The sequence below is a fragment of the Streptopelia decaocto genome (assembly GCF_964273445.1).
Source record: "Streptopelia decaocto genome assembly, chromosome: 14".
In the NCBI taxonomy this organism is placed as follows: Eukaryota; Metazoa; Chordata; class Aves; order Columbiformes; family Columbidae; genus Streptopelia; species Streptopelia decaocto.
The window spans coordinates 3,199,637-3,218,652 of NC_138669.1; the positions used below are offsets into that span (position 1 = coordinate 3,199,637).

The 19,016-nt window shown below is 42.0% G+C and overlaps 1 protein-coding gene across 2 annotated transcripts in view; it reads left to right on the top strand.

Moving 5' to 3' along the window:
- The window catches only part of DHX35 (DEAH-box helicase 35), a 28,424-nt gene extending 12,920 nt beyond the window's left edge, over positions 1 to 15,504 (top strand). The window contains exons 12-22 of one of the 2 annotated variants that reach the window (XM_082065397.1): positions 722 to 932; positions 1,362 to 1,486; positions 2,201 to 2,255; positions 5,892 to 5,987; positions 6,369 to 6,463; positions 7,021 to 7,098; positions 8,228 to 8,357; positions 8,904 to 8,985; positions 9,538 to 9,609; positions 11,230 to 11,368; positions 13,798 to 15,504. In XM_082065397.1, the coding sequence (XP_081921523.1) occupies positions 722 to 932; positions 1,362 to 1,486; positions 2,201 to 2,255; positions 5,892 to 5,987; positions 6,369 to 6,463; positions 7,021 to 7,098; positions 8,228 to 8,357; positions 8,904 to 8,985; positions 9,538 to 9,609; positions 11,230 to 11,368; positions 13,798 to 13,842 (1,128 nt within the window). In that variant the 3' untranslated portion in view covers positions 13,843 to 15,504. The remainder of the gene's footprint in view (positions 1 to 721; positions 933 to 1,361; positions 1,487 to 2,200; positions 2,256 to 5,891; positions 5,988 to 6,368; positions 6,464 to 7,020; positions 7,099 to 8,227; positions 8,358 to 8,903; positions 8,986 to 9,537; positions 9,610 to 11,229; positions 11,369 to 13,797) is intronic. The other variant, XM_082065396.1, reaches the window with a different exon arrangement.
- The last annotated feature ends 3,512 nt before the right edge of the window (positions 15,505 to 19,016 follow it).

The following is a 19,016-nucleotide window of genomic DNA, read 5'->3' on the forward strand; positions in this document are numbered from 1 at the left end:
TGCTGGAGTCTCAAAAGTAAAAATGTTCATCCGGTGTTGGAGAATGTTGAGTATAAATACTTCTCTTCCCTCCAGGATATGACGTTAGTCAATGGGTTGGACTAGATGATCTCCAGAGGTCCCTTCCAACCCCAACCGTTCTGTGACTCTGTAATGAACTTCCAAGATTTACTTTTTTAATTTCAGGTGAAATAAGGATTAATTTTCCCTCTGTCATCTGGGAACAATTATTTTCCAATATTTTAGGACATGTATATATCTCTGCAGGAATACTGAACGTGGAACGCTTAATAAACTCTGTTCCTCTGCTCTCCCTGCCCCATTCCAGTGTTACAAGTAACAGTTCAATATAACTGAGAAGCAGAAAAAACATCTTTTTAGTTCGCTACATAAGAACATTTCATTTACAGTCAATGTTTTTCCTTGCAAACACTGCCAATGGTTTTCTCTGCAAACATTTGCAAGTTCTGCTATGAAGACAGAATAAATTTGAACAACAAAGTGACTGTGAAGCTGTAAAAACTGGACTTATTTCAAGCTGACGAGCTCTTTCTGCTGCAGGTTCTGTATCTTTTTGGACTCCAGAGCGTGTCTGCTGGAACTGTCACACCTGAGATCTTTCCCGTGGCTTGTACGGAGTCCTGGTGCACTAATGCTGGGGCCCCATCATGTAATTGAGATCGGGGAGTTCACAGTGTCCTCGTTGTGTCTGTATCCGTAGGTGATAGTAGCCACCAACATTGCTGAGACCTCCATCACAATCCACGGAATTGCATTCGTTATTGATTGTGGTTTTGTGAAGCTTCGGGCCTATAACCCCAAAACAGCCATCGAATGCCTCGTGGTGGTCCCGGTATCTAAAGCCTCGGCTAATCAGAGAGCAGGGCGCGCAGGACGGAACCGCTCTGGCAAATGTTACAGGCTTTATACAGGTCAGTAATTTGATGTGTAGGGAAGGTGAACTTGCTGGTGTGAATTGTGTTTTGTTTTACAGTGGTTTTAGCATTAGATTAAGAAGAGCAAAAGTGTCTTTTTTCTCTCGGTGAGAGATAGAAATTTCCCTTCATTATTCCTCTGACTTATCTAGAAATACATTGTTCATATATGCCAAGCATTGGCCACTGAATCCTTCAAAGAAGCAAACTCAATTTGAGCTGAGTAGGTGCTACGAGGTTGTCGGCAATTGCAAACCTGTAATGTTAATGCAGCTCTGTCGAGTCTCCTAATAAGTTTATCTTGTTATGCTCTTGATTTCTTGATTTCTCAATAACTTAAGCTTGCAATGGGTGTGACTATCATGTTGAGTGCCCAGAGTGGGAGTTGCAGCTCGGCCCCAAATCGCTTTGTTTTTCCCCCTGCAGAGGAGGACTTTGAGAAGCTGCCCAAGTCCACTGTCCCTGAGATGCAGCGCAGTAACCTCGCTCCAGTCATCCTGCAGCTCAAGGCTCTGGGAATCGACAACGTGCTCAGGTTCCCCTTCCTTTCGGTGAGTCCTGGGCTGTAAAGTCTTTCGTCTTTCTTTACCATGAATAAAGATCACTTGTTGATAACCCACAGAACCACTAACCAGTCGCCATCAACCTGTTAATTTGGAAAGCGCAACTCGTGGCCCGTTGTCAGGCAGCAAAGTATGTTTTGGGGATTCAGCTGGTGCAAGTGGTATGTGTGACAACTTAAAAACAGTGATTTTGTTCTAGAGTTTGCTGTTAGAAGAGTTGAGAACCTGAGCAAGGCCTAGAAAGGCAAACTCTGAGATTCAGCAAAACTGTAACTGTAGTCCCTTTGCACTGAATTTATGAAGAAAAAGGGGAAAAAATGTTACCTACAGAACTAAAGCTCTGCTTGTCTGTCTTGTTAAAAAGAGCAGTACCAGTTTTTAGATTTGCTTACTGTCAAGTTTCTAGCTACTCTTGTATTGATGTGAAAAACAAGCGTGGCAGCATTAGAAGAGGAAGTTAAGTAGTTGTTCTGGTCACGGCTGGCATCACCGTTGGACAAAGCAAGTGCAGCTTTTTGGGCTTGGGTCTTGAGAGTGTCATCAGTGCAAGGGTAACAGGGAGAGGCCGAGAGCTCTTCTTTTCGTTTAGCGGAAGTCAAAAGGTAGGTAGGTAGTTGTGAAAAAGGAGGATCAAAGAATTTTTATGAAAACTTGCGTGTTCTATAATGATAACGTTAAACAAGGCACGTTTTTTCTTCACAGCCACCTCCTGCACAGTCGATGGTGCAAGCTCTAGAACTGCTGTATGCTTTAGGAGGTAAGAACATCATGCTTTGCTTTATTTAGAGTTATGTTACAGGAGTTATGAAAAAAAAACCACGGACAGGTGAACAGGTATGCACAAATTTCTAATGAAAGAAGAAACAGCTAGTCTAAAAGACCCTGAGAGCATAATTCTAAGTACTTTTTGATTGTTTAGCTACTTAATAGAATATTTTTTATAGTGCTGTCTGAATTGCTAATCACAGCTTGTTCTTAAATTCAGTAGAGTCTGAACAACGTTCTTAGTCATATGGTTTAGTTTTAGGTAGTTCTGCGAGGAGCAGCGAGTTGGACGTGATTGTCCTTATGGGTGTCTTCCAGCTTGAGATATTCTGTGATTCTAAATGTGCTCATTTTGGTTTTATCCATTATGCTGCTGTCACTTACCTCTAACACTCCAAGCACACTGTAGTAATATTTTTATACACAGTTTTCAATCCCTTTTTGTTGTGGTGAGTTACATTTTTGTTGTTTCGGGGTTTATATTGACAGCTGTTTAATCTCTTTGAATGCAACACACTTAAAACAGAAACTTGACACAAGAACAAGTAATCAAATGAAACTCTGTTTGACTTGAACTCAGTGTTTCTAGTTAATTCAAAGTTAACAATAATCTGCTCCATAAGGTAAACATGAGGAAGAGGGTAGCGTAAAGGAGATTGTGTAAGTTTTGGAAGCTTCCAGAGGTTTTTGGCTGTTTTTACAGCACTTACAAGTGCCGTGTTGTAACGTGGGTCAGTCTGCGCTCCCCTGACTCCTGTGGAGCTGTAACTCTGCTTGGCCAGGATTTCACTCTGTGCTGATTCCGTTCCATCTTGCAAAGGAGGGTTTCACTTCACGCACTCGGTGCTTGGCAGCCGATTCCAGCTTGGAACGAGGACCTTCACACTGGCTCAGAAGCGTGTTGCAAGGATGAATTCACAGCCAAAACCGCCTCAGGGAAGTGGAGAGGAAAGGTCAATAAACTCGCTGATTAGCTGTTTGATGTCTTGGCAAAAGTGTTCTGCTCGTGGTAGGCTCACAGCAAAGTCCAGAGCTGTTCCTCTCTTGGCTGCCCAGCTTTTGTAGGAAAACAGAGAAGTGCTGATGTTGGGCTTTAAGAAATGTGTGCGATACACGGATTCGCTCTTCAATTTTTGCTGAAGTTTAAGGTTTCAGGTGGTTTATTATGGAGATTTTATATAAGTTGCAGAGACGAAGCTGCCCAAGCGTTTGCAGGTGCAGTAAGGTTTTCATTTCTCTTATGCAAGTATGAACGTGTATTTCATAATTTGCATTGCAATAACATGCAAATGTGCAGTTTAGGGTCAGGACCCTGTTGTGCCAATGCGGTGCCAACACAGAACTCGTGCGGAGCAGACGCGCTTAAGGTTGAGATAGTTCTGTTGAGTAAACACACGGCTGTTTTTAGACTGATTATTTTTACAGTGGTGCAAGCTGATTACATCAGGAGTATCTCTTCTCAGCCTTCTCCTTTGATGCCCCTTTGAAAGTCTGAGCTGGAGTTTATTGTTTTTAAGCATGGCTTGTGAGGTAAATAAGCAAGTCGCAAGTGGCTTTATTTTTAGCTTTATTTCACATCAAAGATTTTGTTGAAGATCTGTTTGTAAATTGGCATCTTTCAGAAACAACCACTCCACCTAAGTTTGAAGTAGTGTTTTAATCTCTCAGCCTGTCACCTACTAGTGATTGTTACCTGAAACTTCAGTGCCACGGCACTTGAATAATCTCTCCTGAGCACGTTCAGTGAGAATCTTTGCAGTACCTTTGTCTAAGATCTCCAGTTTCCTGGGTGTATATGGATACAGTCTTGCTTCCAATATTATTTCAAGGAAACTTTTACCTTTTCCAAACTAATATCCATTGCAGGCTTTTTGCTTATATTCAGGCTTACTGCTACAAAGACATCTGTGCACAAGCTATGTATGTGTATACATGTACATATGTATATATCTCTCTGTGCAAAATTGCATTGAGATTTGTAGGATTCAGCAGAAGCCAAAAGATTTTGGCTTGATGAGCCTGCAGAAAGTTAAAAAGATGGTAATTTCTCCCTTTTGCTACTTAGGAACACAGTTATCTTTCTGTAGATGAAAGACAGCATATTCTAAGCTATTAATTGTGGTAACGCTTAAATGTCTCATATTGCACTAGTCAGCTGAAAGCTATAGTACCTTATTTTTTTGCAGTTTCTGTGACTTTGTGTCTAAATATATTACTTCATCATTTCACATAAGCTGCCATTTGTACCTATTTCTGAGGGAAATATTGTGACATTTTGTGAAATGTGTTGAGCAGTGCAGGGGTGTGGTGAGTGAGTTACTGCATTGCCATAACAAGGGAGATGATAGCATATCAAATAATGGAGGAAAGTAAACACTTGACAGAGGGACCTGTGGTTTCCAATGTGCTGCCGTGAGTTACAGATCTCCTTCCTTGACTTGATTTGCGGCTTTTCTCTGTGGAACTGAAGTACCGCTGTGGTTATTTGCCGCCACGCCGTTTGGCAAATGATATGTTTATATGATGCGTGGGCCAGTTATGTTTCCTCAGTCCACTCTGCTCTGGTTATTTATGCAACACTCAGTGCCCCAAAGTCCTGGTATTGGGCTCTTGTTAGTCCCTTTGTGCAGCTTTTCTCCTTGTTGTATCACACACCTTGGCTAACTTGCAGTTTTCTTGTTCAGTTCTCACTCTTTCCTGACTTTCTTAGCAAGCTCCTCTTATTGTTTCTTGTGTCTGATTTGTTTGTTTGTTTTTTATTTCTATTTCCTGTGTTTTCTTGTAAATGAGATGCTTTTCCATTTAAATTGTTCCCTAAAACTTCAGCGTAGCGCTCTGCATTGGAACATGACGCGGTGGTTCGCATGGGGAAACCTTACTGCAGGTGTTTGACCGAAGCCATACAACTAAAATGGGAAACACGCAGGGTTGCTTAGTGGTAACTGGGAATTGCAAAGCGAGCGCTCAAACCCTCTCCAGTGGAAAGGTTATGGCTAGAACGCTGCTGACAGTTTAGTTATTGACGCACAAGGCAGAATAAACTGGAATCTCCATCAGCTGTACATCTTTAGTTTAGATTGCATTGACGTTAAATCATTTTTGTCCATGACCTAAGCAGATGTGACTCAGAAAAATGCCACCCTACCCCAGCAGCAGTGCCGCCTGTTGCTACAGTTCAGCCTGTCCCATGATTATGCCCTTTTTTATTCTGATCAGGACTCCTCCTGCTTCCCATCCCCAGGAACAAAGATGTTTCTAAATGCTTAAAAAGGAGATGCAGAAGTCTAGCAGCTAATAGGCACTCTGGCCATCGCATTGACTTTGACAGCAGGTTTCCTAAATCCTTGGCAGTAGCGGTGGAGATTGGTCAAAATGAAGAAACTTTTGTTCAAATATGTTTGAAAAATACCAACCAAAAAACAACCCCCCCAAAACCAGTTATCCATGAGAGATTAAACGGATCTTAAGGAGTACCTTTAAGCTAAGTTTAATATACATTCAACAACTGTCAGGTGCCTTTGTTATCTTTTAGCTCGTAATTCTGCTCTTTAGTACACATGGTGTTCTTAAAGAAGACTTTCTGTGTTGTTTTGCCTGTATCACAGCTACATTTATTAATATGCTGCAGGTTTGGACATGCACTGCCGGTTAACAGAGCCTCTTGGGATGAGAATAGCGGAGTTTCCTTTGAATCCCATGTTTGCAAAGATGCTGCTGGAATCAGGTAGGAGAAAAACAAATCAGGTTTTCTTCGTAGTCTTGTGATGAGTAGAGGACATTGCCTCTTGTCATTGTAGTGTAGTACTGGACACTTGCTAACCTTGAAACAAACTCTGTGCTTCATCTTGATATGGTGTTTAGTGAAAATAATTGGTTAAATTCATGGACCTCTCTAATAAATAATAACTCTAACACATTTAACACTCCAATAAGTCCAACCCATTTGTCTGTCAAGTTTTCCGTTAAAAACATTCACTGTTGTTCTAAAAAAATCCAGGAGTTTGTATATACTATAAAAATATATTCTGCTTCTTTTGCTTTTATTGTATATGGGGTAAGTTGAATGGAAGTTTTCCTTTATTGAATTTCTCTACTTATTCCTCAGGCAATTTTGGCTGCTCCCAGGAGATTTTGACAATTGCCGCCATGATGCAGATTCAAAACATTTTTCTGATCCCTCCAAATCAAAAAGCTCAGGCTGTAAGTTCAGTCAGGTCTTGTTTCCTTTGTTTGTTCCACATTTCGGGGTTTACACCAAGTATTTTATCGATACCCGTTACAGACTGCAAGTTTGTATGAAAATGAAGCAAGGTCTTGAACTGTACCTATTGATTACAGATAAAAGAAGAAACTGAGTAACAGTGGGAACCTTGGAGTCCTTTACTGGTGTTAAAAGACACCTTCTGAGGACCAGAAACATGAAAGGTTTTAAACCGATATTGGTCAGTGTAAGGGTTTGTCCAAATAAAATACCCTCCTCAAACACCACTTCCTTTTAGGAGGAACCAAAAAGTATTAGGATGTAGCAAATTCTTAAAAGGTAGCAGAAGCCTTCTTTTAATGCATCCCCCTCTTGAATTTTAGGGGTTCATTTTCAGTTCACTTTTCTAATCTCAGTTTTGGAAGTGGTCGTGAATACAGGTGGGCTAGTAAAATATTGCCGTTGCCTACAGGAACTACTATATATGGGAATTGAGTGTATTGAACATCATTTGTGCAAAAATCAGTCTGCTTATAAAAATATACTTCTTCTGCAGGCCAGGCAACACAGAAAGTTTGCTGTGGAGGAAGGTGACCATCTCACCATGCTTAATGTTTATGAAGCCTTTGTCAAAGTAAGTCAGTTCAAGGGTGTGTGGATTTGCTGGCGTGACAAACACTTGGGGTCCTCACTTCAGATCCTGGAAGTTCTGGGTGTAGCATCCTCAAAGCTGAGGACTTACCCAGTCTATTAAGTGATAATTCTGCTTTTAGAGATATTCTGGTCGTGTTTTGCCACAGACCTTCTGTAGTTCTTTTGAACAGGGAATAGAAAGAATGTGGTTTGGGTACAGCACAGAAATCTTATGGGTAGAGAACTGTAATTTTAGGGACAGTGGGATTTTTTGAAAGGAAAAAAAAGCACCTGAATTCCAACTGAAATTCATATTCTGTCATCTTTTCTATAGATGTATCCGAGTTTTACTGCTTATAAACTGCTTCTAAATCTAGCAGTCTGTTTTTATTTTAAATTGCCTCATTGATCATCATATCCTCCTTTTCAGTGACCTTATGTAGTTATCCTAAGGTTTAACACCCATCTCAACGCTTTTCTGTAAGCTGAGGTTTTATTGAATGGTTTTGAAGTGCTATACCTGTTCAGGAGATCAATATTTTGCTGGTATAAGGCACTTCTGAAATAATATATTTGCAACAGCGTTGAGTTGAAGCAGTATAACCACTCAGGTGTTTAAAAGATTACTTCCCCCTACCCAACCCCAAAGCAATCGGTCAGGCATCAACTGGAATTTTCCCATTTTATATCTGCCTACTTCTCTTAGCAACAGCCAAACGCAGACGCTGTTGGAATAAGTGCTGGCTTCTGGAGAAATAGATCTTTGCACAGACAAGACCAGTGAAAACAGCATAGAGAAAAGGTTGTTTGCAGTTTGAAAACAGACTAGTTTATGATATGATACTTTTGTGCGTGAGAATGGAACGGCTGATGTTGTTCTTTCACCACAGGAGATGAAGCACATCTGTATGAGAATAGCCCATGGCATCTGTTCTGCTGCTATTTAGATGTTTGAAATGCGTTTTGGAGTTACTGGTGTTATGTACCCTTGTTAGTTGCTCTGTATATAGGTAATGTTCAGGGAAAAACACAATGAATATGTTGTAGGAGACAGAAGAAAAACAAGAAATTTGGGGTTGTTTTACTGATGGTGTTTAATTGTAATTTTTTCTCTTCTTCTCGCTGTACAGCACAGCAAGAGCTCTCAATGGTGTCAGGAACACTTTCTCAACTACAAAGGGCTTGTTAGAGCTTCTGTTGTAAGAGAGCAGCTGAAAAAACTTCTTGTCCGCTTTAAAGTGCCAAAGAAGTCCAGTGAAGGTGAATATTTCTTTTAACCTGTTGTTCAATGCAGGTATTGAAGGTGTTCTCCAGATTGTCAGTCTGCTTCCTGCTTTTCCTGTAACACTTGGAGTATTTTCTCCCTGGCCTAAAAATAGTGTTAATTAAAACCAGGTTTTTTTTTTTTCCTAAAAATGACTGCAGGAGAGCAATTTAGCCTGTTTTTACAATTAACATTTAGTCCGGTCTTCAGTACCTAAGTTTTCCAGTAAGATATTATCACCACTGATTATATATGTAATGGACAGACTTACCAAAAGAGTCATAAATAGGTCACCTTGTTCACTCTTTTGACTTGTCATAAAGATACTTTTCTAGTGTGTTCAAAATGATGTAGTCAGTCGGTCTGATTTCCAGCTGTCTTCATGGAGACACCAAGTGGCAACAGTAGTTTTTTATGTATATAATTTTGCTTTGCTGTCAACGCCTGATGCGCTGTGGAAAGTTGTCGGAGATGAATAAGTGTTATTTTAGGGATTTTTGCCATTCCGTTGACTCGTTTTACATAAAAATTCTTTTCTTCAGGTGATCCAGATCCTGTTTTGAGATGCATAGTTTCTGGATTCTTTGCTAATGCAGCTAAATTCCACTCAACTGGAGCCTACAGGTAAATACATGTGTCTTCGTTACAACTGTTGCTTAGTTTAAAAGCTTCTTTGACTGGTTACATCTACGTATAATCAACAAACAGATGCTTCTCTAGACACCTACAATAAGAAACATAGCATTTGGTTTACTAAATATTTGAAGTGTTGTATCCTCAGACTGCTTCAATATTTCTCTCTTCTCTTTGGCAAATATAAATAATTAGAGTTATTGATAGTGGGAAGCTGTTACTGACAGTAATGAGCTTGTGTTAATACAAGCAAGTACAGTGTCTCTGTCGTAGCACTCCCGGTGTACTCAATAAAAGCCTGAAACACTACTTTTCCATTTAATGTAGATAGAACTCTTTTAGGATATTAAATCAGAATTTCTTCCTTTGGCCAAGACTTGCGCCTGGTTTCCTCTGAAAGCCCGTTCATTAAGTGCAGATGTTTTTAAGTTGCTCCAGCTCTTTCATTGTTTCCTTTTTTAAAACGTGCTTACTGGGGATGGAAGGAACCAAATGTTAAGCGATAAACAGATGCAGAGTCTGAAATAGTGTCTTGCTTTCAAGGACTATCCGTGACGACCATGAACTTCATATCCACCCCACTTCAGTGTTGTACGCAGAGAAACCTCCACGCTGGTGAGTTAAAGCTGCTTTCACTTGCTCTGTGATCTTCACAAGACATTCTCAGCATCCAGACATTTTCATGAATGGCTTTTCTCCATCAGTAGAGGAATGGATGTAGAAGTTCATGGTTCCCACAGGGAGAATTCAGTTGGTGTTTGCTTTGCATCTTTTTGTAAGTAGTATCCAAATAAATCAGGGAAATAGTGATGTTAACTGTGAAAAAAAACCTGCAAAAGTTGGAAAGCAGAGTCAGGTGGCCCTTTTTAAATGGGCACCACATTTTGCCCTGCAGGTTGCTCTGAGTGCTCTCTACCTAGATAGAACTAACATTAACTGACTTTTATTAAGCTTATAAACTAATTGTCCTGTTGAACAGGTGCTGCAGTAATTGCAAATGGCTTGCTGGGAGGGGAAATACGTGTCAAATATATGATGCAAAAAGTCCGAGAGAAGCGATGGCTGTCTAGCAAAAAGTAAAGAAGTGGTTGTACTTTTGCATTAGGTGGGATATTACAATTCCACCTGTGTGTCAGAGGTGCCAGGTAACAATTATAAATCTGTTTCTAACTCCTGGGTCAGCACAAGCAACCTGAAGTATTTGGACTCTTGTCCTTTGCCTGTTGCTGAGACTTTGAAGGATAAATTTGGCCTGTGTTATCTCTTATCTTTGAATTTGGGCTCCTACACCTGTCAGGTAGAGTTTGCAGGAGTGTAACTGATTGGAACTGAGCCGTCAATTACATCAGTTACCCCAGTCTCAGTGCTGCTGCTGCCTGGGCATCCTATACTGAGGGCTTCAATTCTCTATCTGTTATGGCTGTATATAAAATGTCTTCTCATTCTTTTTTGTTTTCCTCAGATTTCTCTTTAGTTATATAGTTCATATGTCTCAGGCTGCATTCAAGCAGTAAAGAAAATTTCAGACTCTTCCCTCTTTGCTTTTGAGAACAAAATACCAATTAATGAGAGACCACAAACCTTGTGGGTGTGCAGCTCTGATGTCTAGAGAAGGCAGATAATGATTTACAGTTTTGGTGACTAACCCTTCCGTGCGTGGGCTTGTGCTTCCGTGGTAAAAATGACTTTCCCTACTGTCCGGTGTCTTCAGCAATAGGTTGTACATGCTGGGAACCCGTTCATGCTGGAGTCAGGGACTGAGTCCACGTGGCTGTTTGTTTCTGAATGTCTTTCCAGGAGATGTTCTGGTGGTAGTTAAAGCCGCTTTCTTCCTCTAGTCCTTACCTTGCTTGTCTGCAGACAGGCACCAGCAATACTCGTGCTGTGATTTGTGCCCTACTTGTTATGGATCCAGTGTTGCAGTACTTTTAACATCTTTCCTCATGGTATCACAGACTAACTCTCTTCCAGAGTATCTGTTTTGCATCCCCCTTGGTCTCATTATAAGAAATATTCTTTCTTTTTTATCTTGCATCCATATGTCCTGGTAGTATGTCAAGGTGTTTTTAATGGCAGTCTAACGGTTGTCTTAATGTAGAGTACTCCAAACAACCAGAGGTCACTCCATAAATACTGCCTCTGACAGAATGTATATAAAACGACCTAAATATGCTGTTAATCTCTCTCCCTCATTGCTTTATAGCAAACACCTTTTATTTCTTGTCTTTCTCCTAGGGTAGTCTACAATGAAGTCATACAGACTGCTAAATATTACATGAGAGATGTGACTGCAGTTGAATCCGCGTGGCTCTTGGAACTGGCACCTCATTTTTACCAGCAAGGAACGGTACGGAATCGGCATAAAGCCCAAACGGTACCATTGCTGTATTAGCAGCTCTTGCATCTGTACTTTTTAAGTGTTTGTTTTGTCGCCTACTTAATGGTACGAAAATGAATTTGATTTTGTTCATTGTAGTGGTTTTAATACAAAGAAAGAGGATAATAAGTTGATGCATGAAAGCTTTTTGCCCTATTATCCAGCCAACAGACATGATCTCAAAGTTACCAAATAGTGTATCCTGGTAAATGAAGTCTTAAACCATTTTGCACTTGAATATAGGTGCTTACAAGGACGTAGCACTATAGCTAGGCAGTGGTCATACGTTGCACAATAGTTTTACAGGAGTTTTTGCATGCTTTGCAAATGTTTGTGCAAATCTTGAGCCCTTTTTTGAGCATTAATTGTGCTTACTGAAAAAAAATCACCTCTGATCTGCTCAGACTTGAAATGGCAAAGAACAGCTGCTATTTGTGCAGCAAATTCTGTTCTGTGTGATATACACACACACTTTTCTTCACAAGTGTTTTTGAGTACTTGCCACCATCCTTTATCAACTCTGTCCCATGTGAGTCCCTCAGTCTAGACTTACTCACTGACCATTCTGAGAACTGGCTTGGTATTAAATATTATCTAAATGTTAGTTATGCTGGAGGTGTTGTTACCACGTTGCATATAAATACTGTACAGACAAGATTACCAAATTGATCTTGCATGCGAATTTCCCATGGGAGATTAATAACTATTGAGCTTTATATTCAATGAAGTATTTCCAAAATACCGAGTGAAAAAATGCACTCACATATCAGACCTATGCAAAACAAGAGATCTGTTCGTGCGTGTGAGCAGCCCTGTTGCAAAAACGGCCTCTTCCTATTTATCCGTCTGCTTTTCGGAGAATCTACTGTTAGTTTTCTTTCATTTCCTGGGGTTTTTGGAAAAGGAAAAACACTGGGGTGCACGAAGCACCTTAGGACATAGCTCTGAAGTGACAGTGCACAGCAGCGTTGGCATTTGTCCATGTAGTTGACTGGAGAGGGTTGGTTTTTATGTTGAGCTTGGATAATTCATCTCTGTTATCCAGACGCTTACCGTATATAAACGCACTTACTAAGCAGCTGAATATTTCGGGCCTTTTTATCTATACCATGTTTGACAAAGGCAGTAACAACCCCAACGGGTAGACCCTGGAGTCTTTAGCTGCTGTTAGACATCCTGCAAGCACAGTGTAAAAAGGAGGTGAGCCAATATTCCAGCTGTATCCAATCTGCTCCTGCAGTAATTAGTCCTTTTGACTCACATCTTTACATGTTGTAACATTATGATATGGGCCTCTCCACAGGCTCAAGTTTGGGCTGAGGTTTTCCCCAGCACCACCTACGTAAAGGAATGTGACTCAGTGACTTGTTCAGGCAAAACTTGAGTTGCTTTTTCTAGCTGAAGGCGACTTGTCTCAAATAGTCCTACCTACCTGACTGAGAGAACACGTTTTTCAAGCTAGTACTACTGCTGTTGTAGATAAGCTGTTAAATCACATCACAACCTGATTTTTACCATTGCCATCGTTTTGATTTTGTGTGTCTCATACTTTGTATGGCCTGAGTGTTGCTTTCATCCTGAAATCAATAGAAGCTCTGGAGGACAGTGCTGGTTTTGAGGAAGATTATCCTTTCTAGTTTGGTCAGTTATCCTTAACAAGCAAAAGTTTTAGATGTCTTTATAAAATGTTTAAAAATTAGAAATATTCTTATTTGAATTATACATGTAAATTTTGAACAAGCAAGCCATTGCAAGACACACATTTATGCCGTGTATAGACATTCAGACCCTTCTTCTACTGAAGGACACTTCTTTGTGCTAATAAGAGATTATGATAATTTTTATTCCTGTATCATGTTAAAAACAAATTGCAATTGAACAGGATTATGTGTTAAAAGACTTTGTTCTACGGCTCGATTGTGGTCTCAGTCAGTTATCTCTCATTCCATATTTTGCAGGACTTCCTTCATGCTTTCATTCCACATTTTCATAGGCCTTCTTCTTTAAGATCGTGGAGGTTCAAAGGTCCAATGCAGCTCCAGCTGCAGGGTTAATATATTAGTTATAATATTGTGTTTCATGTACATACACCTTTGTGCAGATGTATAGTTGGGAGCACATGTACCTTTCTGTGCATTTTTACACACTGGCAAACTGCTTCCAGTGGGAAATTGTTCCTCTGCTTGCAGTTGGTACAGAAGTGCTAGATGATGATATTTTACACCAAGCCAGAACATCACACTGGGATGCACATGGTGTTTTATTTCATAGGTTTATTTTAGCTATATCAGAGAGCTCGGGAAGGGTGGTCTTTGATATTTGGATAAGAATGTATTTAATTTGGGATTAAAGACTGAAAGCATTGTAGTTGAACGTTTTTCTAATGGTGTTATGTGCTAAGCAATTTTTCTCTTCTTTTCTTCCAGCATCTTTCCTTGAAAGCAAAAAGGGCTAAAGTAGATGACCAGTGATTTGACATGACCTAAGTCCTGTGACGCCAGATGCAGAACCTAGCAGTGACTTCAAGCTGGCTACAGTCCATTCAGCAGTCAGTTCATTAGCAATTTGATCTTATATCAACGTAAATGTTTAAATGCCTGCCAGGATCTGTAGGGGCTTATGCATGACCAGTACACTGTAAACCTAGGTAGAGCTTGCATTGTGGCCAATTTTGTTCTTTGCCTACTTGACCACTGTTGTTAATCTGGGCATGATGCTCCTTTTAAATAGGTAGAAAAATAATTTAAAAAGGAAGAGGACATACAGGACTACAAAAGAACTGAAAGCTTCAAGAAGGAATGTGGTTTCCTGGAGTGGTTCGGCTGCCTTATGAGAGGGGGGAGCGGGGTACCCTGCGTCCCGTCACCCAGAGCACTGTGACCACTGCCGCCCAAACTGGGACCGAGTCCTGGCGAGGGGCGGTGAACCAGCCCTTGAAGTGCAAGGGGCTGCCATGGAAACGTTGAGTTGATGTTGGACCATCCCGAACTGGTGCAGCTTGTGTTCTCAAGCAGTAAAGTCTCCCTGTGCTCTAACGGTCCTTCTGTAGGAAGCGTTGCACTAAAATGTCTTGTTTCCATACGTGAGAGCTGCCGTTTGGGGAGGGGGAGGAAGAGGAGCTCAGTGTTTCAAAGAAGGATGAATTTTTTGTTCAGCCGGGGAACTGTAGACATATGTTCACAATCAATCAAACTCACAAATGGGGCCTTTTTATTTCCTAACAAAAAAAAGGATGTTAGCCTCTCACTACTTGGAAATACCAGAAAATTTCAGCAGGGGTATATCACGGAACATTGTTTTTTAGCCTCTGTCATGCAGCAAAGATGAAAATGTTCTGTACTTCCCTATGAGGAACACATTCCTATCTATTTCTTTAATTAAGAATCTATTCTTTGCTGCTTGGGACGCTTGTTCATGTGTAACTGTAAGAGAAGGACTCTCTGAACAGTTGCTGCTTTAATCAGGTCTCCATGGCTACTGTTCAATAAGAACTGTGCCTTTTAGTGTTTTAACAAGATAGCTTGGATATATGTATTTATTTTTTCCGACGCTGTTGATATTTATTTTAGAAATACATTGTTTGTTTGCAAATTTTATTTTTATAAGGCAACTGATTTGACGCATGTGTTTTTGGCATAACTGTGATTTTATTTTCTTTAAAAAAAAGACTGTAAATAGGCAAACATTCCTCCGTAGCAGAAGTGGTTTCCTCCTCGCAGAACTGCCTTGAAAACTCCTTCACCTTCTCCCTTCCAAACAGCCGCAGAGAGAACATGTTCCGTCATGTGCGGTGTGCGGTCTGTCTGGTGTCTGCGCACTGACTGCCAGCACTAAAACATGCACCAGCCTCCGTGTGTGGCCCCAGGGACGTGACAAACCCTGTCACCGTCCTCATTGTCACCACGAACCTTTGTGTCGCTCTGTCTTGTAGAGCGGAGGCTCCTTGGGGCAGGGACCAGCTCCGAGCCGGAGCTGAGCGCAGCGGTGCCACTTACTAAAAAGATTCGATTTGTGTTTTCTTTTTTTCTCTTAAAGGATCAGAGAAAGAGCTGAATATGAAGACCTGTAAAATGTCTGTCTCTCTGTCCTCTGGAAGTATTCTTAAGAAAAATAAAACCGCTGAATCAAGCAAGCTCGAGAGTGCATCACTTCAGGCTGAGCAGTGGGTGGTTTCCCAGTGTGAGTGGGTGGCTGGAGCGGATTGTGCGGGGCTGTCAGTGCACGGCCGCTTTGTTTGCCACTGTGGAGAATTTGGGGTGGTTCTGGAGAACCTTCTTCTCCATGCGTGTTTCTACCTGGCTGTACAGCTGCACAATTTTCCCTTGGAATGATTGTGGCACCTGCTGTGTTAAGAATACGGGGCCGTGAAAGGTTCGTAACACGCTGCAAGCAATTGTACTTTTGTAAGAATGAGTGCGATGGGTCTTTGTAAACAAACCAGAAATTGCGATTTGTCTCTCAGTAGAGCGGCAGAGTATCGAGGTGTTGCTGGAGGTGCAGGACAGGCAGACTTTATACTAGAAATGCAGGCTAAGAAGGGTTTAGTTTTAGATTAAGTTTACCTGTAGAGGGAAAGTGCTGCCTGCATCAGAAAAGGGGACCCTTTGAAGGTGCTTGAAGACAGAGACTTAAAACATTAAAGACCTGAAAAGCTCTTTACTCTATAAAATTGTGGCCTCCAGCTCTCTGCTGGGTCTGTACGGAGCGTTGTGCTTTAAATAACTTTGATTAAGGAGATGGCAGCGGTGCCTTGTTGTTGGCTCTTTGCTGCATAAACAGCCTGTGTGTGGTTGTGGGGGAGGCCGGAGTCATTTGAAGGTGTTTGTAGAGGAGTTTATTAAATAGTTTAGGGATTTTAAACCTGGGGTTTAGAGAATGAGGTTAAAATAGGAGGCTTTTGAATTTAAAAGGTGCTTTAAATAGAAGTCATGCCGCCACTGGCAAGGAGATGGTTATTTTTTTTAAAAAAGTGAATTTATTATCCATTAATGCCAAATTACTGTGGAGGGAAAAAAAGCAGCTGTACCCTGAAGTCCATCAGAAAGTGCTCTCAGTATTTCTGCTCACGATATAAATATCATCAGTTTTAGAATAAGATGAAGCTAAATTGGAATAAAAATTCAGCCAAGAAAATATTAATTAAAATATATTTCTCATCTTGTAGATTAAAAATAATCTTGATGAATCGATGGGAAAATACTCACAACTCTTCCTGGTTAATGTGAAGAAAGAGGCCAATAAGTAAAAGACTAAAATGAAAGAAGGGACATAAATAAGGGAGATGTTAGTGCCTTTTCTTCTCAGTGCTTTGTGATAAAATACTGATATAATGGGATATATAACTGAGTTACTTTGATATGTGTTACAATAAGCACATTGCAGACAGGTGCCAGGAAAAGGTGGGAGCTCCGGTTAAAGCGTCCGCGCTGTCAACAATGGACAAAGAAAATCAACAATAAAACTCAGCGTTTTGGTTAAATTCTGGTTCTGGGACCCAGAACAAACAGGTTGCAAGATGAACATCAGTGGCATATGGAAAAAACTGTCTTTATATCCAGTTTCTGGCCTGTTCTCAGGCTTGCGGAGCTTTTGTCCTGGAGAGCTCGTGCGGGGTTTCTCTCCTGCCAATTAATAACTTTGTCTTTCTCCATAAGCTTTTTCCGATATGTGTGATTTTGGCTTAAAACTGACTGCATTTTGCGAAAGGGGCCGGTAGATGGCAGCCGTCAGTTCTGAGCAGCTGTATCTTGGAGAACAAATAATTGGCCAATTCTTACAAGTTTTTCTTATTCTTCAGTTTTAGCATTAAATTAGTTCAGTGATAAGTGAGATTGCCTGGAAAAACTCTGCTTTTGCTCCTTTCTAGAATCACCATAATAATTTAAAACAAGTATATCTATTCAATCATCTTTCAATTTTATTTCCATTCTCCTTGGCAGTTCCTGGGGTACCAGCAGCACGAGAAGCACCATGCGAGGAGCCCCATGGTTGCTGTTTACCATGTAGGGGCAGGAGATGGTTTCAGCTGGTTGCAGCTGTTCCGGATGCTCCCAGGTTCCAAGGGTTGCTCCCTGTGCTCTCCTGCTCCAAATTTGGGTGCTGTGGGGAGAGACCAGTGGGAAGAACGCTTAGATGGAAGAGTTTTGTGCGTGGAAGAAGCTGGAGGAGGATGTTTCCGATCCTTGGATGGCACCGAGTTTCCTGCCGCCTCTCGCAGGTGCCCTGGAAGCAGCGGGTTCCCCAGCAGGGCAGGTCGGGTCTCAGGTGTGACTGGGGCATCACCCACCAGCTCCCTGTGGACTGTACTTTGCTGGGCAAAGTCAAAACTTACGGCAGAAAGAGCAAGACAGAAACAAACCAATGACAACAAAAAAATCATAACGGCTTCTTGGCTCCCTTCAGGCCAAGAAATAGGTTGTTTATTGCAGATGCCTGTTGGCAGAAAGAAAATCCTCTTAGGCAGGGTACCTGGTGAGATACCAGGGGTTTGTAAGCAACCCCCGAGCCATGCGGGAGCCCAAAGTGAGGGCAGGGAAGGAACCTTTTCAGGTGAGTTCGGACCTGAAAGGACCGAGCAGTATCTGCTTTAAGGCAGAGTTAATCTTCCTTCCATTTCTTCCCCTTGCCCAGTAACGCTTCAAGAGGCCAAAGGCTGTTTGCAGGTGTGTGGGGATGCACATGGGACCTCGGTACCTGGGACAACAGGGCACAGACCTGAGCAGGTGCCTTCGCGCTCTGCAGGGGTGGGAATGTGAATGTGTTGGGAGCTTGGGGAGCAGAGAAGCGAGAGATGCGCTTTCTCTAGGTAAATAAAATATCAGAAAAACTGTACCCCAAAAGGTGCGTGTCACCCGAGGGGAAGCCTTTTGGTGATGCCCAGACATGTGGTGTCATTCCAGAGCTGGCTGTCAGCAGGGAGGTGCGTCCCACAGGGACATCCCGTCTGCTGCACGGGCTGGGTGAGCGCGGTGCGAGGCATCCATCACTGCAGCCGCTCGGACGTGGGAATACCGCCCGGACGGTATGAAATACTGATGGCCATTAGGAGCTGTCAGGCTCTTTGTGACTCCCTGGGGGGTGCTGGGCAGCCCAGCACATTGTGGGGGGGTTCAGAGCTGCATCAGAGCTGAGCAAGGTGCCCTGTCCTGCTCAACATCTCTTTGGTTTATTGGAAATTGCAGCTGATGCTGATTTAACCCTTTACACGGCACAAGAGGCACTGCTGAGAAGGATGTGTATCACAGTGAGGATTGGCTGGAGAAGCCTCAGAGCCTCAAGTTTTAGATGGAGAAGCAGAAAGCGATTCCTCCCACAGCTGCGCGTGTGGGACCCGCCGCACTGGAGCGCTGCCAGAGGTGCTTGTTCCTGGCTCTGTTACAAAATCTGCCTTCACAACTGGCTTGTTACCCTGAGCACCGACATGGTACTGAGTCGCCCTGGGGTTTGGACTCATGATCTGGTAACGGGGCTCACTGGGGTCTGTACAGCAACGGAGCCAGTTATTAGAGCTTGTGTACGTGCTCCTTGTCTGCAGCTCTGCACGGCTCTCTTGCTGTGGGGAAGGCAAACAGGCTGCAGTGCCCACTTGGTTTGGCTAAGGGTGCCCATGTGGCCATGGTGAAGTTGTAAGATGTTCATGTCCATG